Genomic DNA, 26,514 nt, shown 5'->3' with positions numbered 1-26,514 from the left:
CCATGAGCCTTAGGCTCATGGTAGTCGGGTGCCGCGCTCATGGTAGTACTTATCGCTCATGGTAGTCTTTCCAATGATTCATCACCAATGATTCATCACCATGCATCTGATCATTGCAATGTTCATTTGCATCATGATCAATCCCTTAACAACGAATCATGGAAACATCACATCACCATGCTTGATAGATAATTGACATTGTTGTCTCAGTGCCAGATATGTTGACTCGTGTAATTAATCCATGCTTTCAAACTTACTCTTAGTGCATTGTCTAGCCCTAATTTGTTGTGAAACTTGTTTTCGAGGTAGACCAACAAACTAAAACAGCAGTGATCAATATTTTCCCCGACCCCAACCGTACTTGTATAATAATGTATACGGCGTACACGCGCAATTAAGGATAACTACACAGTAGCAGCAAACTAAACTGTTCTGTATGTTAATAATGAGTAGAAAGATATATAAGGGGTTTCTGACTATATAACGAAGATGGTATTCTAACATGATATATAAAAAACAATGTTTTCTAATTCTGATAAGGTTCCACGCGACGGTTATATATTGCATCGCGTCGGAAGTTTTGTTTTTCATTCCACCGTACATATGCTAGGCAAATAAATCTGTATCACCTCTTCAACCTGCCGAACAGGTAATTACTATTAAAGTAAACAAACATGTATCACCTCCCCACGAGTATCCACATCTATATCATTGCTAATGGAGCTGGAGGGTCATAAAATGGGGAAGAGGATTGTTTTTCTTCATATCATCATTTATCGTTTATTGTTATTTTTTGTAGTTTTTATTTCAATCATTGTGATATAATTTTTCATTAAGTTTAATACTTTACCAATAACATTCTCATTAATTTAAATTTTGCAAATAAAATCACTTCTGGATTATTTCCTATAGAATTTAAAATATACGTCAATAATAGGGAACTTTATTCCACCGCTGGTGTACCGGTTCGTCAAAGGTGGAAATAACCTGAAAAGGTGACCAGAAAAAGGTAAACAAGGAATATTATCTTCATGAAATCGAAAATAAATAGAATGTGCAACAAAACTTGTCATAAAAATGTTAGATTTCAAACGCTGAGAATAGTTAAATTTCGGATCTTACATACTTTCGATATGTAAGGACCTTAAATTTCAGAAAACATTCCATATCAAATATATTTAGATAATGGTATTCATACCACTGAGACTTATTTATGCTAAAGAATTCAATATTTAGCTAAAATAACAACTAAAATGTGGAAAGAGATTTGATCCACTCACCAAATCTACTGGTAAAATTGAATTATATAAGAAAAAATAAAAATGGTTATTAAACTCCAAGTTTTACTTATTAGATCTAACAACTTGCATTTAAAATAACCAGAAAAATACTGTTATTCATTCGAACTAAATCGCTCGCCCAAATGTCTGAACTCTAAAACTGATAACATAGCTATTTTGAAAGTTACTTTTGGGTTAGACCACTCATGTTCGAAATTTATCATTTTAAGCTAATTTGGGCGAGCAGTTAAGAAAAAAGAAAACACATTTGAAGAAACATCCTCTCAAGTTCACTCTGGCATCTATGTTGCGGATGCAGTAACTTGTAGGTGAAAAGGAGGAAGGCTCCAAATTTAACTCCTTGTGGAACGGAAACAAAGTCTGGTTCGTGGGGTCCGCAGTGCACGTGTAGCAACTAGCAGTGCACGTGTAGCACTGTAGCACGTGTAGCACTAGCCAGCCACCAAGATATCTTCATTCCACCGTACCGCATGCGTAACATAACTGCCAGAGTGAAGTTGAGGGGACATTCCTTCAAACTTCCGGATTCTCTTCGAAATCGTCCCCGAAATCAATGATGACATCATTTTCAGGAGGTGGGAGTTGTGACGTCACGGAAATGTTCTTGTAGTCAACCGACGAGATCCAACAGTGCGGGAACACCTGTATTTATGATGGTCAAATATTGAAGGTTTTGTATAATCGTGGCGATTCTGTGAAGCAAAATATTGCAGAAGCTTCTATAACTTATATTTTCCTTATAAAAAAATGTACATTCAGTACCTCTCTGAGATCGTGAAGTTTGCAAGAGTAGGGGGTATCACAGGACAGGGTCGTGAGGAGTTTAGCGTCCTGCAGAAGCCCGATTAGGTACATATGGTCCTCGTGACGAGACAGGCAACCTGGAGGCATGTGAGGTAGTGTTAGAGACTGTCACCTTGGTGTGTGTGACCTGCCAGAGTTGAGGCCAGGCCTATAACGTTCGCGTTAGTAGGATGTTGAAGAAAGCTATTATGTTTCATTATAAATGTCCTATTAATTATGTATTGTGTATGTGAAATCTGCTGTAATCAGTTTACAGAACTACGAGTGTATGACTCGAGGAAGTTAAGTCGGGAAATATAATGAATGTATGGACGGTATTACAAATGCTTAATAGTCCTCACCCATAATGTTCAGGTAGGTTATTTTAGGATACCTCATTCCCAGTGAAGCAGCGATCGTGTTCTTTAAAGTAAACCTGGCAAGAACTCGGTCAGTAATTAAGAACTTGCTTACAAAACTGGATCTTCTTTTATTTGATTGAGATTCAAACTTAAAGACTGAAAAAGAGTTTACGTTCACAACTGAGCTTGATCATAACCATGTAAACATTGAGAGGAAATGTTACCTACCCTTTGAGGTCGAGCTTGGAAATGTTGCCGCAGTTGATGGAAAGGCCTAGAAACCAGTGAGAGTCGTGACTGACAGTATCACGGAGAGATATCTCGGTGACTGTACCTGGTAGTAAACACTCGGGGAGGGGTTGTTGTAGGCTCAGGTGTACCTTCTGTAAGTCCCTAGGAGTAGTGTGTAAACAAAAGCTGAACTGCCTCTATGAGTTGATATACGCAAAGTAATTTTGAGATTACCACAAGAAATGCGATGAACCCGCCTTAAAACCCGCCTTAAAACCCTCTGATTCTCACATAAGCAGCTAACTAACCCCATAATTTGACTAAAACTTCACACTTACAATATCTTGTCGAGTTCCAGCTTGCCCCTAACTATCCCTTGTATCCGCAGTTCCTTTATCAGCGAGACAGGAAATTCCATGTTGGAACAGTTGCAAGCTGTCAGGATTACTGTTCGGAGATTGTGGAAGTTTTCACGCAGTGCTGCAAACTTTTCATTCGATACTGACTTCATCTGAGATGTGTAGCGTCAATAATTCTGAAAAGTCTTTAACCTTGTCCTGAGTCGAAGTATTCAAGCGTACAATCAAACGTGCGTCAATGTCAGTGGAATACGTGGATAATAAACCACTTCCATCTAATTCTAATAACATCTCCATTCTCGGTTGAAAACGATTTAATACACAAATTATTTCAATTCGTTTCACGATATACGGTCTGAGAAGATTTTATCCGACCTAATCATATGTTTCTACGTTATAATACGTCTAAGTTATAAAAAGTCTGACTAACCTCGAAGCAGGTGAGGTGAGACACAATCCTGGTGAGAACTTGTTTATCAGGTAGCTCAGTGGGGTAGTTGAGAGTAAAGTGGCTGAGATTATTAGAGCGTCCTGTCACTACCATTCCTCTATAGTTCCGAGGAAGGTCCACAGACACACACCCTATCTCTGTGAGACTCAACTTGCGGAGAATTGGCAGGGCGTTGATCCATTCCAGACCAAACTGAGTCAACTGTGGAGTGAAGAAATTTAGAGTGAGGAAATGTAGAGTGCTGAGTGCTGGAGAGTGGGGACTATAAGACATGACTGCTGAGTGCTGAAGAGTGGGGACGGCTCGCCTCCCCACCAATATCCAATTCTATAAAATTATCTCTTCATTACCGGGACATTTATTACACTATATATCACTGATACTACGATCAAGTTCAGGACCATCAAAATCCATGTTGGCTTACCTGTCCGAGAAATGACTGCTGGGTAATATTAACATTGTACCCGTACAGGATTTGAATTTGGAAAAAATTGTGCTGGAATCACTGTGCAATGTAGAGAAAGAAAGTGAACTTTACAAAAGTAGAATTGAGAAGTTTTAAAATTGTTTCTCAATCTTGCTTAGTAAGATGATATTGCCGGAAACTAAAATGTACCTTTGATCCGCCTTTGACGTGTACTCCAAGTGCACGGAGTCCTTTAAAAAGACAAACAGTTCTTAACACTTTCTTGAGATCTTTGAGTTGTATTGTAACACTCAGGTCGGATACAGTAGGGTGATGTTTCAGCAACATTTGTAGAACCACCGGATCTGAGAGAATGAACATTTTAATGCTGACATGGTTACGAAAATTGGAGTTTTATTTGTTTGAATAAACATGAATGGTGTCAATTTAAAGGGATTTTTACAAACAGTACCTGCATTTCTTAGAACCACGGACGTAGGCTGGCGTTTGGCTATCATGTGCCAGAGCTGCTTCGCTCTTGATATCTTACTGGTACATTTTAGTACACAAGCTTTGTTAGAGAGGAGAGACTCGTGACCGGCTAGGATCTCGTGCCATCTTCTGCATACCTTAGAAGCTGTGGTTAGTTAGTATAGCAAATGGGGCAGGAGGTATGGGGGGGGGGGGACTGGGGGAGGGGGGTTAAGAGAGTATATCTCGACGTTTCAAATTGCTAACAATAGAGATGCGAAGCTAGAAGGTAAGGATAAATGTGTGGACCAATGTCATGATTGATTGGGAAATTAAGAATATTTATCAATGTAGAACAGCCATATGATAGGTACATACAACATTGAATTGTATGCTATTAACGCGGTCACCTACCTTTATACAGGACAATATCTCACTAACAGGCAGGAAACTGAATATAAGGACTAGGACCTCAGTCGCCAAACTGTCCATTTGTCATCTTCTGATCACGTGACCATTGCTGAATTCAGTGAACAATTATAAAAGGTTATAAAATTGAAGATTTATATTTTATAGCGAGGTAAAACTTACGTTCCTAGAGATTTTATTAAGTCTACAAAAACGCGCAAAACGGAAAATAATCGTACTGTGATATCAAACAGTGCTAACATCTTAAACGCGTAACTTTGTACGCGTTGATTTTGCTAGCAATAAGCAAGTTTCCAAGGCAACTTGACGAGATTTGCGGCGTTTCTCAACTTTAGTGCGACGAATGAATCAATTGTGTAAACTGTAACAATAGCATGAGAACAATAAGTATGTCAATTCATAAACGATATATAATAGTATATAAATATACAACGAAAAAGTCAATCCTTTTACGCTAAACGATCAACGATGTCAATTGAAAAATGTCTGAATTAATTATTCAAGAGAAAATGTCAGAAATAATAATTAAAGATTAAAATTCAGTGCAAATTTCAAAAAAAGTCACAAAAAAAATTTTTAATCTTAATCTCAATCAGTCCTTCGAATAAATTCTCACAAGGCAGGAAGTGTAAGATCACTATCAAATCAGTTCAGAGTTTCCGACTCTTTTGCCAAATAGTAGCAGCACCAAGCACCGATGAAACGGTTCCGCAAAATCCTACCGTCCCCGGTGACAACGTTGTCACACCGGAGGAATGTATTGGTAACCAAATATCTGACATATTCTTAACTAAATCAACAAACAGATCTGGTCGTCTTGACAGGACGCACCGACAAGTTGAATACAAGGAATGATTGGAATGTTTCAAGTTAGACTCCTGTCGATCGAATTGTTCGTTAATTTCATGACGTATCTCATAGGTAACTCTGATAATGTTCATGAAGTCTGCGTACAACCACAACTTACTAGACAGAGAAACTAAACCTCCCTGATCTACCTTTACAAGGCCGAGTTTGCTGAACAAGTATACATTATCACAAAAAAACTGAAGTGCTGAACTGATTCTGGATAAAGTCATTGAATAGCGTAAGATTGGATCGTTTATGTGGATTGATACAGCTGCTCCACGCATGTGTTCTACGCTTTTTCCGAGAGAAAAATCTGAAAATACAACAATAAGCACATTTAAGACTTTCAACACTAAAATTGATCTAAAACATTGGAATGTGAGGACAAACTGGTGTTATAGGAACAAAAGTATTGTACATTCCTGTGGTCACTCAAACAAAGAAGAGTATAATGAAGAGCCAGTGTAATAATGTACAGAGTACACACTACGACCCTTAAAGGTGGGACTGCAGACCGCTACAGACCGCTAAAGGTGGGACTACAGACCGCTACAAAGTACAAACCGCTAAAGGTGGGACTGCAACTACAGATCGCTAAAGGTGGGACTGCAACTACAGATCGCTAAAGGTGTTACTGCAGACCGCTACAGACTGCTTAAGGTGGGACTGCAGCTACTGACCGCTAAAGGTGGGACTGCAGACCGCTACAGACTGCTTAAGGTGGGACTGCAGCTACTGACCGCTAAAGGCCAGGTGGGACTGCAGCTACAGACCGCTAAAGGTGGGACTGCAGCTACAGACCGATAAAGGTGGTACTGCAGCTACAGACCGATAAAGGTGGGACTACAGACCGCTCATAGAGTAGCTGTAAGATGAGGTCACTGCAGTACACGCTATTATATTACACATGGAATTAGTAAAGGAGTCGTAGTTTCATGTAATGGCTAAGAGCCAGTCATAACACAAAACACTATGATTTGAGCTGTGATCCAGAGGAAACACCGCCCATTTATTTTCACCTAGCCAAGCTAATGCTAGATCAATTCAAAACCTCCATAACATTCTAAAACTAAATTAGAGCTAACATTTTCTAGCGAGGGAGAGGGAGGACTGGAGTTGTTTTAATTGTTCCACATACTGTGGACTGAAACCACGTTTTTCTAGGTACCACCATAGGAGTTGACTACTGTACTGCAATACCCTGATGGGGAATTGTAATTAAATTGTGTGTTATTCTATTCTTTAATAATCTAATAATTGTTTAATAATTTAAAAGTCAAACTTCATATCGTTACTAAAGTACTTAGTTTAATTTGGAGCGCGAAAACATTAACTTTATCAAACAAACAAAAAAGACAAAATTACTGCACCAGTTTTCACACCAATCCATATCTGCACACCAATCTATGTACATAGCGTACCTACATTTATAATACTTTGCAAACATCGACTTTTCTAAAAGTCATAGTCTACCTTACAGCACAAACGTGATCTTCACAAATTGTGCACATCTAATGAAAATGCAAACTATGACTAATCAGTAAGGTATAATAAATAATGTATAATGATAAATTGAAATGTATAAATAATGTATAGTAGTAATGCTCGAATATATATCCGGAAACTAGGTGTGTTAGACATAAGTTATTAGCCAGGACAGCTCACCTGCATAGTTTGTCTTGGCCTGATGTTTGGTTTGAGAACTTCACAAAATGGCTCACTACATCCTCTGACATTGTAACTACTGAAATGGGGGTTTAAAGTGAGGTGTAATATATTATATTTAAACTATTTTCACAATTACAATTAAATACATTTTTTAAGTCTTATTAATATTATGTACAATATTAGTGCTTTAACCAGGTGTAACCAGTCCACAGCATGTCTACATAACACGAAGGACTTGGTTTTATTCTAAATGAATAGCTGAAATACTATCACTAATACTAAATTTTGATGAGTTCATTCTTTGTTAATTTTAATACTTTAAAAACGCATTCGATTCTTAACAATTTAATGTAATGTAAAATGTAATACAATTTAAAGTAAAACACTAATTTTAATAAAACACGTTATTAAAACTGAAAGTCGTTAGAATGAGTACAGTTGATTTCAAGCGCAGAAAAAAATACAATAGTCAAAAGTAAATGAATTAAAAAGCATCATGTTAATTGTTAGTACAACTCAGCAAATTATCAAAAACCTAAATAAATTAAAACCCGGGAACGATTAAAACTTGACCACTTTCGGTTTATGTATCTGCGGTTTTGGGTCTGGTCTTTTAATTTCAACATACTCATTAAGATCCATCATATCATTCTCTTCGACATTGGATTTAGACGAGGATATACTTTTCAACTTTATCGTCCGGCTTTCTCTCTGCTTGACTTTGGTCTGACAATCCTTTGCAAAGTGTTCAACAGATCCACACTCTTTGCAGCACCCCCCATTGGGGTACAACCCCCGCGGGTTATCAGGACACGCCCGAGACAAGTGACCAGTCTCACTGCAGATAAAACATTTAGCGTGAGGAAACCCCTCGATATCTCTCCTAGGACATGTACTTGATGTGTGCTCGGTTGAGGCACATTTAAAACAAACTCCGATCCCCTTGTCGTATCCTTTGGGGCAGTGTGAAGCTTTGTGTCGTGTACTCCTGCATACAAAACAGGGATCCATCGCTGCACGGCGGTTACGGTGCACGTCAGCCCTTGATCTTTTCTTTGCTTCTTGGTCCATTTGAGAAAACTTGAGCGACCCTTTACCTTGTTTTGATGATATTTGAGGACGTGTTACTTTATTTGGTGAGACAATTTTTGGCGTATTTTCTAACTCCGATTTGATTGCATCTGTGACCAACTTTTGCTTGTTTCTCTTTTTCTTTAATTTCTTTATAACCTTATCCTCTGACTGTGGAGAAGTGTGGCTTTGTTGCACTGGGGGGTCCACTGTAACCTTTTCAACAACATTCTTCAAATTCTTCAGCTTTTTCTTCTTTTTCTTCGGTTTTTCAGTGTTACTTTCCACGACGGTTTGTTTCAGTGCTGACCAAGATGAAGCTTCTTCAGCTTGTTTCTTACCTATTACTGGTTTAGCATATCTCGTCATGATCTGAACGGAATTTTAATGTTAGCATTGAAATCTTACAATAAGAAGTTAAATATTTGACATATTTTAAGGTAAATAATTTGTCCAGTTAAACTTAATTAATGAAAGCCCAGCATCTAAACATTTTGTAGATTTTTCCAATAATGATACCTTTTTGGAAAGTCTCGTAGAAAAATGGCTTCTACTTCTTAAGACGTAAGTACACAAAAAATACGCTGCACAATAAATTAAATCTTTACAAAGGTGCCATAATATGATTGTACATTTAAATACTATACATAATACAATATTATAACGTGATACTATTTACATTTATTGGGGATTAAGAAAAAACTGTATCTGATCTGAAAGTTCTTCTGTAAAAGTAAAGTTGTTTTGACACAATATAATGTGACAAACTTCCACGAAATATCTCTGAATCTGATAACACTGTCATGTGATAACCACATCTCACATATTATTGTAATAGAAACTATTATAATTAATATTCGTGCTGTAAAAATCTGAAAGATCGCCGTTATCGAAAACACCAATAGAGTCTTAAAGTGATTGGTTCAAGACAGATAAAGCCTTGTGTGGTAGATAGGGAGGATCTAGGTTAGTTTCACGAAGTTAGCAGATGCTTGCTCCAATCCTGCTTTACTGAAAATGTGAAAACTTGTTAACTCATTGAATAAAAATGTACTTTATTGATGAATACATGGTAAAATCAAATCATTAAATTGTTAGAAGAATAAAAAATCTTATCAAAACTTAAGATGAGCTTTCCCTACCATCTTTTAGGACTTTATGATTTTGTGCACATCTCACCAGATTGAAAGAAATGGTTTATGATTACCATTTTCCGAGGTAATTTTTAATCATGTTAAACATGGAACAATGTTTGGTAAGAATATATATGTGATTTTTATCGACCTAATCGAAAGTTTAGCAAAAAGATGGTAGGGAAATTGCCATAGATTTTAGAATCATGCAAAATAAAAGATTTGTGTTTTTACTGTACTGTATACTACTACTGAGTTTACTTTCATAGCAAGCAAAGAGTCAAATCATATATTTGTAGATACTGCCAGTTTTAAACTACGGTCATTATTTACTGATAAGCAAGATAAACATTCAATGTTCAGCGAATGCACCATTTTATTATTGCTTGCTATGATCTAAAGATGTCACATATTGATCATGACACAATACTGTAACTACTACTACACAATAAGTTGTTGACGACAGTATACGAAATTTCGAGGATCATTCAACTTTATTTTAAATCGATCTTCATTCAAATTTCATATAATTCTATCCCTGCTCGTCATGTATCTATTTCATAACATTCAAAGGTTCATAGGTTTCATTCAATGCCACATACTTGGGAATGGGGATCACCGAATCGAATCAGATATGACGATCTAATCGTCGCGATTATTAACATTTCGAGAAGATTCCAAATTTCCAGCAATTTTAGGTTCAGCAACAATTAACATGACATTCATAATATATAACAACTACTTAAACAAATGCAACTTAATTACAATAATTTTAATTTGCTGAAAAACGTTTATTTGAAGAGCAGAAAGGTTTCATGTTCAGAATCAATCTAGAGATTGATCTCAATGCAATGCTGAAAGACATGATACATTCAAACGGAAACTGCACGTGGGCAACAATTGGGTACAACCTCTAGTTCGGGAAATGCTTTGGAAAATGGCTGTGAACTCATTATAGAAGTTATTGCAGCCTCTTCCCTAAAATGAAGCAATTTGTGTCATAAATGTTGATGCGAGAACATGAGGCATAAGTTTTTGTCTCAGCGATGAGTTTAAGTTGCAAATATGAAAGAATCTTTTCTGCCAATTCACAAATATGGGAAATATAGATAACTTTATTTTAATTAAGGAAGTGTATAACTCGACTTTAAAGAAATATTCAGTACTCACGCTTCAGTCATGAAGGTTGGCAGGTTTATCTGATCTTTCTCACACCCATCAGGTCGAGCATTATATTTCTTCACTCCTAGTGTCTTCAGAGCTGAGGATATAAAGTTTTATTACTATGATAAGCGCAGCTTATTGGGATGAGATGTCTTGTAAAATAGTCATGTGCTGAATGAACAACTATCACAAATTAATAGAGATTTGCTAGGGAAATAATTCGGTTCGGTTGCTTTCAAAAATCATGCTATTGTCAATTTCGATTTACTAACTAAACTAATATCATCTATTAGCTGGTTATTAACAAAACGTTATAACGTACCACTTCTATACTGTTCCATGCTGATGTAGCCCTTGTTAGTGACATCCAGCATCCCAAACACAGCAGTCATGTTGGCATCGGTGAACATGGCGGGGTAGTCTCCCTTCTCGTCTCTGTACTCTTTCAATGTCTCCAAGTACTTTATCATGAACTTCTTGGCGTTTTCTGACAAACATTCAATTCATTTAAAAAGAAATATTTTAGAATAAAATTAGCAGAAGGAGTAATAACCTACTATAACTTGTATGGATTGCAAGAGTGTAATTTTTCAGAGTCAAAGCCCAGCTCATAAAGTTTATATTATGTACTATTTAAATAGTGCCATTATCCTTTCACAAATTATAGAGAACTCCATATTAAAAAATACTTCATTAAATCTTAAATATTTTTAAAAAAACATTTCGATAATTTAAGCTCCTTTAACCTGGCTGGGAATGAATGAGGGCAGCTGTCATGTTCTCAAAGAGTTCTGGAATTCTGTGCTTCTGAACATATGCCTCAGCCATTTGACTTTTTGGGTTTGTGGGTACTGCTGCTGTGGTCATGATTGCCTCAAAAGATTGGACACACCTAATATACAATATAGTAAATAGTGTGTAAGATTAATGAAAGTTTCAAGTTTTAACTGCAGCAATACACATCATTTCTATACAGTGAAAGTAAAGATCGAAAATGTTTTAAATAATAATATTATCATCAAAAGATAAATGATAAATAGAGTATGTAATGTGGATTGTGGACTGTGGCTTGAAGAGATATTTGATTTATCAAAAGCTACACATTGAATTTACTAAATTAACTTAAATTCAATAGGACAAAATAAGTAGAGTCTCTGTAACATTGAAACACTCCCTCTCAGTTTGAATGCCATGGTAGAAGCCGTTGAGTCATCAAATTAGAAAGAGAAATGGTGAAAATCGAACTCTCTCATCATTGGAGGCCAGACTCAGGATCCCTCATTGACAATGGCAAAAAACTCAAGAAAGATGCGGAAGTCACAAATGCAAACACTCGAGCACGCTTCTTAGAGTCAAAGACAGCAGATATGAAAACTCTGATGCTACTGTATAGAAAGCTATCAATTATGAGCCCTGGACAATCAGTAACAAGAAATGCAGCCGTTTTTCTTTTGTGGATGGCCACTCAATTTCCTGATCCGTGATGACTTATTTTATTATATTCAATAAAACCTGGGTCCCCAGTCTTTGCTGTTTATAAGCATACAGATATAGCGGAGTGATATATATATATTCTGATATCAACAAAAAGCAGCACCCAAAAAGCATTCATTAGGAGGGTAGAATTTCTTTGAGAACAAAATGAATCTTTCCAGGACTTAGCCAACTAGAAAGACTATAAAACAAAGACTCTGCAAACATCTCAGAGAACTGATAACACCTTAAAGAATAAAGAGGGAGGATCCTGGACCCCGAAATCTACCACCTTTCTGTACTTTCGGAGGTACAAATGTGGCAGGAAACCAGGGCTCATGCTCATGCTGCCGCTGGGCTAAAGCAGTAGAGGAGATGGCGGCTTCTCTGGGAACTAACACATCCTGAAACAGACCAACACTATCCAGGGTGAGAATCCTTGTCGCGTTTTTGGTCAATTTCGCCGGGGCTCATGTCTTTCCTCGAGGGAGCATTAGTGTCTACAGAAAAACTGACAAATCCTAGCGAAGTCCAATCCGAACCACATCTTCCATCAGAGGTGGTGCTGGGTCAGCTGGTTACTGAACGGATTGGCCTGGAGAATGACATAGTCCTATTATTCTCAAGTTAACCATAGAGGGAGTCAGGCGCTGTTCGCTCACGGCTGGTTCTTGGAGCCAACACCCTCAGCCCCACAGAAGTGGGAGCACTGTCGGTGGTGGCTTACCCAGAGAACGGACAGTGTCTCTCCTTCTTTCTTCTTGGACTTGCATTGCTGCTGGCGAGTCAGCCAGTAGCAATGCAGCATCTCACTCACTCAATCACATCAGCAGTTCAAACACAGAGACTGGCACTCTCTATTCCGCCACGGAAAGTGGACAAAATAACCCATCCAGTCATGGAAAAATGACATTATTGAACCAGCCGCAAAACCATGTACAACCACGGAATATCACTAAAACTCCAAAGTGAGCGCTCTACAACAGGAAGAGTCTGGAAAGCGCCAAGGCAAACTTTTATACAAAGGACCAAAATCAGCACTCCACGAGAGCGCGTGACAGCCGCGCGCAGCATAACAAAACAATCTGAAACAAAGGGATGTCAAAAGATAAATACGTGAAACCAAAGATAAACCAAAGGAACAACACACCAGGGTTCGAGTTTAATATCATCTCAACTCGATCCTCCTAAATACTAAAAGCATGACACAACCTCGAGGATCACCAGGGCAGGCCGGAGGCCCGCTAGCATAATGCGGTGGTAGTTCCTCGAAGTAACGCACTACCTTTTCCGGGAGGGTGTTTCGACACCTGACTCCTTACGGGTTCTATGGAGTCTCTCGATGACGGATCATTATGGCAGATAACCTTAGGGTCATCGCCGATCCACCGGGTCATAACAATGTTATGTCTTTTGGACGTACCGGGCTCTGCGAACCCCATGCCAAGCAGAGCAGACGGTACAAAGCCTGCAGTCCAAAGGAGCTCCATCAGACGTTAGCCACAAGGCGGACGTAGCCTCCTTGCTAATCCGGGGAGGTAGAGTGAGCGCCCTCGTGTTATTACTGTTCACACCTTTCTCTCTCTTTCGTGACAGAATACTTCTAACCGTGTTTACCCTTTCTAGCAATGACTACCAAAGAAGGATAACCGATTGGACTGGGGAGGAGTGGAACATTGGCAGCACACTACCGTCCAATCGGTAAGTATTTACAATGTTTAGTTATTAGGTATATATTTGGAATTGGTTTAATTTGGTTGTAAAGTTATTCTATTATGTAATAAAGTATTGTGTTTTACAGGTTTTGTACATACGACAATTACTGGTTTTAATTGGTCAACTTAGAGTCATCTAACAGTGATAGCAGGAAGCAGGACGATCTACCCAACGACCTAACAACTGTGGAACTTTTCTTTTCTTTTGAGAGACATTGAGAGACATTTTGGAGTTTTTTTAGAAACACTTTGGGAGTTTTTTTTTAGTCAAACGGTAATCATGAGTGTTCGTGAGATACCTGTGTTAGACGATAGCGCTGACTACAGCACGTGGAAGAAAAAAGTGCTTATATGGCAGCTTGGAACCGGAGCATCAGTGAAACAGCAAGCAAGTAAACTTATCATGAACATGAATGGGAAACCACAGGAGGTTTCTATAAATATACCAATAAAGGTTCTAGGAGCTGAAGATGGAGTTGATAAACTCATTGCTGAACTGGACAAACTGTACAAGAAGGACGGTACTCAGTCTTTATTTAAGGCAATAGACGACTTTGAGAGATATAGAAGAGGAGATGGAGAAGATATCGACAACTACATCTTGGAATTCCAGCGGAGGTATCAGATCCTTAAACAGCTGAGAGAAAGCAAAGAGCTCTATGACGATATGATATTAGCATATAGACTGTTAAATCAGGCTAGCCTAAACGATGAACAGGCCAGATTAGTTAGAGCAACTTGCACTAGTACATTATCTTATAACTTGATGCAAGAACAGTTAAAAAGGACATTCGGAGATGGATTTACAAGGAATGAGAATCAATCCAGTCTGCCTTTCAAAAGTACTCCAATGGAGGTGGTAAAGCAGGAACCCGTCTTTCTAACTGAGGATCAGCAAATGGGGTCTGACGTGCACTGGACCAGAAATGGGGATCATCAAAGAAACTTCACTGGTCAACCTATGAGAGGGGAAAACAGATATAACCCTTACGGTCAGAATAGAGGGCAGTCTAGATTCAACCCATATGCACAGAAACGAGGACAAAAGTCTTACATGAGGGGGAGCAGTAACCAAAGGATCAGTTGTTTTATATGCCATCAACCAGGTCATGTTGTCGCTGAGTGTTCTTTTAACACATTCGCTAAATCTCATCAAAAACAAGATGATGAGTCTCGCAGAAAGGTCTACGCTTTGTTTGAATCAGATTTTTCACTTCCAGATTGCGAAGAAGAGATAATTTACTTAACAGGTGAATGTACGAACAAAGCGTTGATAGATACAGGGGCATGTGCAACCATCTGTGGAAAGGAGTGGTTTACGGTGTATGAAAGCTCTTTGACTACAGAAGAGAGGAAACTGATACAGACTGAGACTACTGAAAGGACATTTCGATTTGGAGATGGTAAGCCAGTGAAGTCGATTGCTTTGAAAACTATACCTATTAACCTTTGCAACAAAGATATGTTTTTGAAAACATACGTGGTGACGAACGATATTCCTCTTTTGCTAGCGAAGCAAACCATGACGAAAATGGGTATGGTACTAGACATGGAAAATATGACCCTAAAAATAAAAGACAGCAAAACACTGGAGAAGTTGCGGAGTACAAAATCGGGTCATGTAGCTGTGCCGATTGCACGTTGTGGAGATGGGCAAGAAAGTGGAGTAACTTATCAAGTGTCTGAAGAGCAAGACTGTGGAAAAACTGCTGACTTTTATCACCGTTACTACGCTCACGCATCAGCTGCGAAGATAGGTAAAGTCATCAAAAACGCAAAGTTGAAAGATGGTAATAAGATCATAGAGGAGCTTGAGAAGATTGATCAAACATGTGATTTTTGCTTGAAGTACAAGACTAGATCTATTCCGAAGAGGAAAGTGGGAATCCCTCAAGCTTCAATTTTTAATGAAGTCGTTGCTATGGACTTAAAAATTATAAATGATGAGGTGACTTTACTACATATGGTTGATACCGTAACAAGGTATTCTGTGGCAGCTCGAGTGATCAGCAAGGAAGCTCAAGAAATACTTGATAAGGTATTTAAGCATTGGATATCCATATTTGGACCACCATCGACCTTCATATCAGATAATGGAGGAGAATTTGTAAATGATTGTTTTAACCAAGCTTGCTCAGTACTGAACATCAAGATTCAGACATCGCCAGCGTATTCACCTTGGTGCAATGGGATTGTAGAACGACACAACGGCATCTTGGGATGCATGATAAAATCTTTGTTAGAAGAAATGAGATGTGATCCTGAAATTGCTATAGCGTGGTCTGTTAGTGCTAAAAATTCTCTCAGTAATACATACGGATTCAGCCCTCACCAACTAGTATTCGGAACAAACCCAAGGGTTCCTGGAATCATGGAAGAAAATATGACTCCTGGAACATTAAACCACGAAGGTGTTCTTAAAATAGTCAGTGATCACCTCAACGCTCTCTCTCTGGCTAGACTGAAGTTTGTTGAATTAGAAGCTAACGACAAGCTCAAGAGAGCACTCCAACAGAGGATATTTCCGCAAGCTAACTATAGATATTGCAGTGGCGATCTCGTGTACTTCAAGAGAAGTAAAAAGTTCTGGTATGGACCAGCAACAGTAATAGGACAGGTTGCTAATCAAGTTCTGATCAAGCACGGGGGTCACATCGTGAGAGTGCATCCGTGTAAAGTGGTTCTTAAATCTAGAGCAAAAGAACAAATTGAAGGAAGTGGTGCAACCTTGCAGGGCCAGGGGAATGTTGGTAAGCCTATTATAATCTCCGAGTCGGTTTATCGAGCAGCAGTGGAGGAAGTTAGGCCTGGGGAAAATACTACTCAGTCTATAGAGTTTGATGATATAGAAGATGAGGACGAGGAGGCCCCAGTAACAACTGTTCAAACATTGGTAGAAGATAGGGCTCAATCTATAGAATCTCATGACACAGTGAATGTAGATGACACAGCGAATGTAGACGTCTCTTCTATAACAGATGTCTCTGCTGAAACCACAGAAACGGAAACCTCGACGGAGGTAGATGAAGCTAATACAGAAACAGACAACTCAATCTGGAATAGTATATCTGGGGATTCTACAAAAATCCGACTGATTAGAGGAGATGTGATACGTTTTAGATCTGAGGATGAGGAACCTTGGAAATACGGAATGATCGAGAAGAGAGCTGACAAGACGTCAGAATGTTCGAGAAATTCATTTCAAATCGAACAGGATCTAGTGGAAGAGCCAATAATAGTAGATTTGGAAAAGCATCATGTTGAGAAACAAGAAGGTAATCAAAGGAATACAACTGTACTATTGACGCAAGAAGATGCTGAGCCTTATATCTTCGCAATCGGAATACAGGACTCAAAGAAGATAGACGTTGCTAAGGAACAGGAACTGAAAAGACTGTCAGAATTCGGAGTATACCAAGAAACTAAAGATACGGGACAAAGTCATGTATCATCAAGGTGGGTAGTAACTACTAAGGGAGAAAACGATGAGCAAGTTAAAGCAAGACTGGTTGCTAGAGGTTTCGAGGAGAATTGTGTCATGAGGAAAGACTCTCCTACGGTAACTAAGGTAGTTATTAGACTGTTATTTTCACTAGCAGCTTCATATAATTGGACTGTTGACACTTTAGATGTAACCAGTGCTTTTCTACAAGCTAAAGGAACTATGAGAGACGTATTTGTTAAACCTCCCCGTGATATAAGGAAGCGAGGAGTAATCTGGAAATTACTTAAACCGCTATACGGACTTGGTGACAGTGCAAGAAGATGGTACGTTACTATTAAGGAACATCTGACTGAGACTTCTAGCTGTGAGATCTCAAAGTTAGATAAATCTTTGTTTAGATATTACGAGAACAACAGATTGCAAGGAGTGATGGTTACACACGTTGATGATATACTGCACTGTGGAACAACCCGATTCAAGAACACTGTAATAAAATCAATCTACAGTACGTTCAAAATCAGCAGAAGTTATACGGGAGTATTCACCTATCTTGGGTGGAAAGTGGTGCAGAATGAAAAAGACATATACGTCGATCAAAGAGATTACGCATTAGCTATAAGACCAGTGGATATAGCTAGTAGCAGATGTACGGAAGCAGAGAGTGACCTCACGGAGGAGGAATTAGTAGAATATCAAAAGCTATTGGGAAAACTTTTGTGGTTGAGCTCTCAAACCAGACCTGATTTATCCTTTGACACTCTGGAACATTCCACTTACAGTACCAAGAAAGTTAAACACCTTAAAAGTTTAAATAAGGTAACAAAGAAATTGGCTGACGGGCCAAAAAGAGTAGTCTATAGAAAATTAGATATTGAGAAAGGAAACTTACACCTCTTGTGCTTCACAGATGCAAGCTTGGGCAACATCTCCGAAACCAAGCATAGTGCTAGTGGTTACATTATTTTCCTTACAGATGGAAATGTAGCAAACCTGATAGCGTGGTCAAGCAATAAAGTTAAGAGAGTCGTGCACTCTATATTCGCTGCTGAAACACTTAGCTGTACTTCTGGCACAGCTGCAGCGATCTATATAAGACAAGTGTTGTCAGAAATGTTGTTCAGAGATCCGCATAATGAAGTGATCCCGATTGTTGTCTTGATTGATTCAAAACAACTTTATGATAATGTACACTCCAGCAGTTTGTGTCAAGATAAAAGATTAGTCCTTGATATAGCCGTTCTGCAGGAAAACTTACATAAAGGGGTAATAGGAGAGTTCAGATGGGTTCCTACACCAAAAATGTTGGCTGACTGTTTAACAAAGAAGGGTGTCTCCAGTGGAGATTTGGCAAAGATTCTTGAAACAGGATACTTTCACTTGGACGAATATCTCAAAAGATAGTCATCGGTCATAAGCTGTTCGTGTGTTGTTGAGTGTTTGAGTCTTAAGTTTTTGAGTCTAGAGTCGATGTATTTATTTTAGGTTTTGTGAGTTTGTTTCAGTGGTATGTTTGTTATCACAATTTGTTGTCGGGTTCTATGATTTTAAATAGAATACTTGTTTAGGACCAATTTTATGTCTGTTATAAGATTAAGCAAATTTTTCAGTATGTTTATTCAGTTCCATGATTCGTAGAATCGTGTTTTTTACGAGTTATTTGCTGAGCAATGTCAGGAGTATATATTATTTCGTCTCGTCAGTTTTTATTTTAAGTTTGTATATTTCATTTTAATTTGCAAAAGAGTGTGGTCGCAGGTAAACATAATAATATATCTGCGTATATAATATGTTTGTAGCTAATTTAGGTAACTAATCCACTTTGCTGAGTTTGTTCTGTTAGCATTTATTTAAAATTTTTATTCGTTTTATGAGACGCTCTTAGTTTTTGAGCTAGATTTTTAAACCTCCGTGAGTTTTTAAAATCGAACAAAGGATTTCTAGATTGCTAGTTATTTTGTGCGCGTGGGTATAAAAAGTACCAATGTAGCAGCATTTGAAAATGCGCGCTGCACAGTGGGGCTCGCGTAAAGGGCATGATGACATTTGGTTTTTTTGCCCTTTTATGCCTCTGGCCACATCTTGGTGGTGTCAATTTGGATTAAATCGTCAATTATGACTTATTTCAGTGAAATTGGACAACTTTCACTACTTTTTTGGGCAAAAAATCAATTTTTTCGAAAATTTGGCACTTTCTGTCACACAAAAAGCATCTTTTTTGACTAGCAGTTTTAAGATTTCATCGAATTTTAAGCAGTTTCTGTCCCATTTTTCTGCTTTTTCGTATGGAAATGGTCATCAATCATGCTGATGTGATTGTTTAAGGGTATTTCAGAAAGGAGAACCATAAAAACTATGCAATATGACAAAAACATAAGAAAAATCCTATGAAATCAGAGTTGCCCCTGGATTTTCCGAGCTCAAATTGCCAGATTTTGGCTATTTTTGGCTCATATGCACTATTTTTCCATCCAAATATTGCTTATTCCAATTGAACTTTGCTGGTATTAGCATAAAATATCGAAGTGTGCACCAAAAAGCTATGAAATAAATGAAAAAATCAGTTTTTAATCTATCAGTTTTCATTTTTCGCGCTATTTTGACGCAATTTTTCACCTCAGGCTCGTACCAAAAATGGGTCATAATTTTTTTTCCGAAGCGTTCCGAAGCCAAATCTTCTGGGTTCTGCTAGAAAAATTATGGGAAAACGTAGAAAACATAATGAAACCCGGGCCATATGGGGCCATTTATAACTTTACCACCCATTTGTGGTCAGCGAATGAAATTTTAAGGCCTATTTTTGAAAAATATTCTAATTTTAGCTACCAAAAATCCAAAATTGACCGAAATCATGGTTTTTTCTTCTTAAACAGTACTAAGAATGCTTATATCCATGTTCAATCAATCAAAAGTTGAAAAACATTGAAAACAAAAGGAACCTCAGCCTGACTCAAAAATGGCAGTGAAATTGAGTTTCTGGGCATGTGCAGGCAGGTTATTTTCAGGCGCGCTTTTCAAATGGTTGTAAATTTTGACCCAACCGAGATATTGAGCTAATTTAAAAAGCATTGAATCCGGTTATTTATTCTCTATCAGAATTTACAACAATCTAAAACATTAGGAAAACTCGTTTTTAGGCTAAATGTCAACATGGAGCCCCACTGTGCGCTGGTTGCGTGGCGTTTTGTATTTTAGCGGGGTTTGAAGATAATTTTAATATGATGTATTATGTTTTCTTGGTAATAAACTTCGAATGTTTTAGTCTCGATAGGTCACTGCGGGTGATAATCAGAAGACAGCGGTAGCTCCAACGGGGTTGTTGAGCGTAATTATTGGAAACATTTCGAGAGTGTGGCAGTTATTTTATGGATATGTCTAGATAGGTCACTGCGGGTGATAATCTGAAGACAGATGTAGCTCAGACGGGATCTTCGAGCGTATTTTTGTGTAATTTAGTAGTGCAATCTTGAGAGAAATTGGGGCTAGCATTGCTGGAAAAGGAAAACCGGGGAATGTTATTACTGTTCACACCTTTCTCTCTCTTTCGTGACAGAATACTTCTAACCGTGTTTACCCTTTCTAGCAATGACTACCAAAGAAGGATAACCGATTGGACTGGGGAGGAGTGGAACATTGGCAGCACACTACCGTCCAATCGGTAAGTATTTACAATGTTTAGTTATTAGGTATATATTTGGAATTGGTTTAATTTGGTTGTAAAGTTATTCTATTATGTAATAAAGTATTGTGTTTTACAGGTTTTGTACATACGACAATTACTGGTTTTAATTGGTCAACTTAGAGTCATTTAACACCTCGACCTAAAAAAAAAGAAAAAAAAAAAAAAAAAGACCAACACTATGTCCCAACGCACTGGTGTTGGGATGTCTGCCCCCGGGTCCTGCCCGGGTCAATAAAGCAGTCAAGCATCATGTATGTTATGTTGAGCATTCTCAACCAGCAGATGTGGGAACTGCCACGAAAGACCGAAACAGATCTAAAGAAACAGTCAGCAAAATCGGAAAAATAGACGAATCAGACGAATTAAGCATAAATGACATCATTGCCATGTCTGAAGTGGTTTGTAAATGGACCATTGTTAGCCCCAAGCATTTTGGTCCCTCGTTCCTGCCACTCAGCATTGCCTACTGTAAAGTAGACATTTTTCCAGGACATAGTTAGGGCAAGAGTTGATTTTTCTGTGAACAAATTCGTAACAAAGGTTTGTCTACTCGAATGTGTTGTCCATAGTCCCAGGAACCACAAAAAAAACCCGTCCAGCTGAAACTTTTGGGCAAAAATTTTTATAGTAATTTTTCTCCAGGAACCCATACGCCCCACCCCTAATATTGGTTATTCGGCTCCCGGAGGTCTTGATATCTCCATAGGGGGTGCAAAATGACCGCAATGGCCACATTATGGCAGGCGAATGATAGTTTCAGAACGATTGGGGCTTTATTTTTCGAAATAAATGGAATTTTTCGAAATTTTTCTCAATTTTATTGAAATTTCGAAAAAAATACACCAAATTATTTTGAACGCTTATTTCAAATCTTACTCGGGATATCAAGGTTAACTAACAAACAACAGATTATTGACCAACCCCCAGACAGCTATTCGACGGTACATACTACTCTGGTTGAATGTCTTAAGTTATCCTACAGTGAGCCGATGATAATCACATTCGATTTGCCATTGTGGATTAAGGCCACCTGAATAGTACTGGAAACTGGGATGCCTATTGTGGTCAGGGTTGGGGGCTTCCACACTCTCACGAGTTTTCTTGGCTGCATAGGCTATATAATGGCAGACTCGGGTTTAGAGGAGCTCATCAAACTCGTGTATCCTGGAGACGTCACGCATATATCGGATGGAGGATCTTACTATAAAGCGTTGAGAGCCCACTTTCTGATCGACGCCGCTCTTTGTTGTTTCATTATAGAGGAAGAAGTTTACGACGATGAACTAGTAGACTTGGAAGGTTACATCAACAAATGTGTGAACGAAAATGTAGGTGTTAACTTTAAGACTAAATCTATTCAGGATCTATCAGAGAGAATAACTCTGCTTCTAAAGAACCTTTTTTCCAACAGTAGAACAGCAGCTCTATGGGTTACTTACCACAACATGATAACACTAGTAAAGGACTTCATAAGAGCAGAGAGGTTGCACGACTACAATATGCATTTATCAGCAGTAGCTTTGATGCTGCCCTACTTTGCAGCAGCTGGAAGGGGACAGTATGATGATGATGATGAAAATCTAAATATTATAGGCTACAATGAGCATTTTAGTAACAAATAGTATGAAAGATCTGAAATTTAAAAAATAAAAACCCTAAAAATATTTACACCCCAAGTTAAAAATATAAATATGCAAAAGCTTTAAGACTGTATTTGGAGCAGGATGCTATTTTTAAAGTCAAGTATGAGGCACTTTTAAAGACCTTTAAAGTAACTGGGCTTCACACGGTTTGTTACAACAACCACGAGTGGGCCGGGGTGTGGACTGACCTCTCCATAGAGCAGAGTCTTATGAGGGCAGCTAAATTTAGTGGTGGATTAACAAGTGGAAGGATGCGTAATCGTGAGTCCGCTCACAAGTTATGGGTGGCCACCCTGAATCAGATGGCTTTAATAAATCAGTCTTTTAGAGATTCATTAGCTAATTCATCGAAGCGAGGAGTACCAACTAAAGCTGCCATCCACTCAGATGCAGATCTTACCAAGTCATCAATCAAGAAAAACTGTGATGTATTTGGAAAATTATTAACTTGGTTTAAAGTTACTGTCGACTTTACAGAATCCGAAGATAAGACTAAGTTAATATCTTTTTCGACTGGTCTTATATCACAGCCTGGGAACGATGAGGTGAATCCCGAGGAATGTTTGGCCGTTGGGGCTGTCCTTCAACGTGAGCTAGATGGGTTGACATTCATCGATAAGATAAGTATCAAAGGTAAAGCAAAGAACTTGACACAACTAAGAAAGCAGGTTAAAGTGAATAATAAAAGCGTTGCAGTCGATCCGTTGAAGTGTTTTAACCGTTAAGTCTTGGTTGCTGATAGAGAGACTTCAATAGAGGAATGCCTAACATACGAGTTAACTGTGGTGCCGATGAGCTTATTTGATCAATATCAGATGATGAGGAAATCTAATAAGGCTGCTCTTGGTATAAACCAATCTACACTTAAATCTTGCAGCTTCACGATCCCACTAGTCATTGATGGAGGTTGGCTAATTCACCAACTAAGCAATGGAGTACTTGAAGCTTATCCCTAAAAATAGGGAAGTTACTGTGATTTTTGATGAATATGAGCCTTCTACTAAAGATCACGAGCACAAGAGGAGAGTTAAAGCGTTCTGTGCTAATATTGCTGTAAAGAAATCCACCTTTTGTACTGTCACCAAAACAACATTTCTGAGCAACAAAAATAACAAAAAAGAACTGATCGACCTTATCTCAAGCATTTTTACTGTAAATGGTATTGAAGTGATCAGAGCTTGTAACGATGCTGATACTTTAATTGCAAAGAAAACATTGGAAATGTCATTCCTTGGCGATGTTGAATTGAAAGCAGGGGATACCGATATAGTTCAAGTCTATTAGTACATCATTTCAACAGTGACCATCACAATGATATTTATCTAACAACGAAGAAGGGTACATATTCAATCAAAGAAATATCAAGTCATCTAGATCATAAAGAAAAGGAGATACTTCTTCTAATTCATAGTATTTGTGATAGCGTCAGTGGACTGTTTGGTTTTAGCAAGGTTAAAGTGCTAAAGAAAGCTCTCACCTTTAATGAGCAAGGTCAGTTGGCAACATTACTTTCGGTGAGAGAATCAAAAGAAAAGATTATTGAGGCAGGCCTCTGTTTTTTGCAGTACATTTATGGTGACAAGAAAAAGACTCTTTCTGCTTTGAGATTCCTAGCATACAATAGGATGGTAGCGAAAAAGAGTCTCAATCCGAATAGGGTACCTCCAACAATAGCTTCAGCAACGGAGCACATCCTTAGAGCTTACTTACAGTACTATAACTGGGTCATGCTTAACGCTGACAGTCTGAATCCCCTTGACTACGGCTGGAAATTGGCTCCTGGTGGCACTTACGAACCAGTTGCAACAAAAGCTATAATTGCTCCAGAGTCTATTTTGAACCTTATATGTTGTAACTGTTCTGTCGATGTGGAATAGGCCTGTTTGACTTTCAGACGTTCATGTAGAAAATATGGCTTTAATTGTTTGCCAGCTTGTGGACGATGCCATGGTATGAACTGCACAAACATTAGACATGATGAACCTGAAGAACAAGCGAATTTTGATTAATATTAACTGTGTATCAATAATTGTCTTGGTATTTACTGAGAATACACATTTTAGATTAACTGTATTTGTTATTTGTAGATGAGTTTTTAAATCTCTCAGAAGAGACATGTTTCATCATTTACCGGAATTGCAACCAAATATACACAATAAGGTTTGGTACTTTATCCGTACATCCCCTTTAATAGCTACAATAAATTGTCTATAAAATTTACATAAACAAACTTAAGAGACCTCAAAGCTCGTCTTCTGAGGAATGAGATTGAAGGATACGTCAACCAGTCCAAGGTGCTGGGCTATTTGTCTTCCTCTGATTCCCCTGAGTGCTATGAGTGTGCTTCGTAGCAGATCAAACCTGAATCGTGTTCTGATGTGATTTTTGACCTGGCTCTTAGCTTCTTTATTGTGGTCAGCTATCCTTTCAGAAATACGATCTACAAACACAGTGCAGAGTGGGCCCATACCTCCGGATGTTGTAAAAACTAGTGGGACAAAGGACCCTTTCTCTGACTGAAGTACTCTCTCCTCATATAGATCTTTCTTCTCTTTCTCATGCGCACTGTAGATTTTATCTAGTGGCTTAAATGTATTGGAGTCGCAATTAGGATGAGTGACCCTGATGTCAAAGAATGTTCTTTCGAATGGTGCATACAGTCCAACAGCTGCTACGTCCAGACGGGCTTCATCCTGGGTGTTGGTCTTCCTGGAGAATGAAGTTGGTTGGACAGGTAGGAGTGCAGGTTCTATCCTTACATCCTTACACTTTGCTTCTTGAAGGAAGAAAGCTGCAGTGTCTCTAATGGCATTGTGGCGCATGCAAACGTATCCACCTAATTTACAATCAAGGGAGTGGTAGACACTGTTTGCATGTCCGCAAGCACATTTAGAGGGCACTCCTTGGATCTTCCATCCATAGCGTAGGCGTATGCTGTCTTGGAACTCTTGCTTGTTTAGAACATAGTTGAGGTCCTTTAGAGGTAATGCTGAAAGCCATGTTGATGCTCCCTTGATGAGTTTTTAAATAGATTTGAAATAAGCGTTAAAAATAATTTGGTGTATTTTTTTCGAAATTTCAATAAAATTGAGAAAAATTTCGAAAAATTCCATTTATTTCGAAAAATAAAGCTCCAATCGTTCTAAAACTATCATTCGCCTGCCATAATGTGGCCATTGCGGTCATTTTGCACCCCCTATGGAGATCTCAAGACCTTCGGGAGCCGAATAACCAATATTAGGGGTGGGGCGTATGGGTTCCTGGAGAAAAATTACTATAAAAATTTTTGCCCAAAAGTTTCAGCTGGACGGGTTTTTTGTGGTTCCTGGGACTATGGACAACACATTCCTGTAGACAAACCTTTGTTACGAATTTGTTCACAGATTGACCCATAAACAGCAATTCTTGCCCTAACTAACAATAGAGAAACTGACCTTGTCTAACTATACTAAATTCAGCCACTTTCCATAATAAAAATACTAACTACCAAATAAAGTTTTAACTAATTTGTGGTTTAAGCTCTTATTAATTTATTTATGATTAAAGGAATGAAAAATAAAACGTATTTGTTTCATTCAGTGGCGTAAAGTAATCAGTAATCAGTAATCGTGAAGATAATATAAAAATTTGAAGTCCAAATTTGTGCACCTTAACTATAAATATATTTACCATTAAAATTAAAATCAGCATTTACAATTTACAAATGTACACAGAATTGGACAGTTTAAATTTTGACAGATGTTACTTTTCTAAATTTTTTCGGAGTATAGCGCGCGCCACTTTTTTCTCGAAAGCGGCCCGAGGCAAGTGCTACGAAGTGCCAGACTAGTCCATTAACAATAAACAATTTAAATCTAATTGCCCCCGGCCGGGGGATAATA

General features: G+C 38.2%; 3 protein-coding genes across 6 annotated transcripts in view; all 3 read right to left on the bottom strand.

Moving 5' to 3' along the window:
- Positions 1-434: 434 nt before the first annotated feature.
- Positions 435-21,843, bottom strand: LOC134816157 (uncharacterized). Of its 3 annotated transcripts, XM_063824922.1 has the most exons (10): positions 21,832-21,843; positions 4,779-4,884; positions 4,366-4,522; positions 4,104-4,258; positions 3,467-3,688; positions 3,016-3,188; positions 2,675-2,839; positions 2,447-2,520; positions 2,064-2,182; positions 435-1,943 (listed from the first exon to the last, which is right to left on the bottom strand). In XM_063824922.1, the coding sequence occupies exons 2-10, from the start codon at positions 4,854-4,856 to the stop codon at positions 1,815-1,817; spliced, it is 1,272 nt and encodes a 423-aa protein (XP_063680992.1). In that variant the 5' UTR covers positions 4,857-4,884; positions 21,832-21,843; the 3' UTR covers positions 435-1,814. The 3 variants fall into 3 exon arrangements, with proteins under 3 accessions (XP_063680992.1, XP_063680994.1, XP_063680995.1); XM_063824924.1 differs by lacking the exon at positions 21,832-21,843 and having other exon boundaries at positions 792-1,943; positions 4,366-4,530; XM_063824925.1 differs by lacking the exons at positions 4,104-4,258; positions 4,366-4,522 and having other exon boundaries at positions 792-1,943.
- On the bottom strand, positions 5,146-8,861 carry LOC134816158 (uncharacterized). The gene is made up of 3 exons (XM_063824926.1): positions 7,308-8,861; positions 6,728-6,843; positions 5,146-5,955 (listed from the first exon to the last, which is right to left on the bottom strand). Exon 1 carries the CDS (start codon positions 8,748-8,750, stop codon positions 7,872-7,874), a length of 879 nt encoding a protein of 292 aa, XP_063680996.1. The 5' UTR covers positions 8,751-8,861; the 3' UTR covers positions 5,146-5,955; positions 6,728-6,843; positions 7,308-7,871.
- The window catches only part of LOC134816159 (uncharacterized), a 99,269-nt gene continuing 81,725 nt past the window's right edge, over positions 8,971-26,514 (bottom strand). The window contains exons 2-6 of one of the 2 annotated variants that reach the window (XM_063824928.1): positions 11,425-11,572; positions 11,001-11,165; positions 10,685-10,775; positions 10,426-10,492; positions 8,971-9,392 (exon numbers count right to left, since the gene is read on the bottom strand). In XM_063824928.1, the coding sequence (XP_063680998.1) occupies positions 9,390-9,392; positions 10,426-10,492; positions 10,685-10,775; positions 11,001-11,165; positions 11,425-11,545 (447 nt within the window). In that variant the 5' untranslated portion in view covers positions 11,546-11,572 and the 3' untranslated portion in view covers positions 8,971-9,389. The remainder of the gene's footprint in view (positions 9,393-10,425; positions 10,493-10,684; positions 10,776-11,000; positions 11,166-11,424; positions 11,573-26,514) is intronic. The other variant, XM_063824927.1, reaches the window with a different exon arrangement.

The sequence above is a fragment of the Bolinopsis microptera genome, chromosome 5, assembly GCF_026151205.1.
Source record: "Bolinopsis microptera isolate Bmic1 chromosome 5, MBARI_Bmic_1.0, whole genome shotgun sequence".
Taxonomy (NCBI): domain Eukaryota; kingdom Metazoa; phylum Ctenophora; class Tentaculata; order Lobata; family Bolinopsidae; genus Bolinopsis; species Bolinopsis microptera.
The sequence above is the reverse complement of the archived record's forward strand: the minus strand, read 5'-3'. Positions and strand labels throughout refer to the sequence as shown.

Bases quoted from the DNA above. Each gene is read 5' to 3' on its own strand.
- LOC134816157 (XM_063824922.1), bottom strand. From the start codon at position 4,856: ATGGACAGTTTGGCGACTGAGGTCCTAGTCCTTATATTCAGTTTCCTG. The intron at 2,521-2,674 runs GTAGGTAACATT...AGTTCTTGCCAG, and splicing joins TCCAAGCTCGACCTCAAAGG to GTTTACTTTAAAGAACACGA. The intron at 1,944-2,063 runs GTACTGAATGTA...TCATAAATACAG, and splicing joins AACTTCACGATCTCAGAGAG to GTGTTCCCGCACTGTTGGAT.
- LOC134816158 (XM_063824926.1), bottom strand. From the start codon at position 8,750: ATGACGAGATATGCTAAACCAGTAATAGGTAAGAAACAAGCTGAAGAA.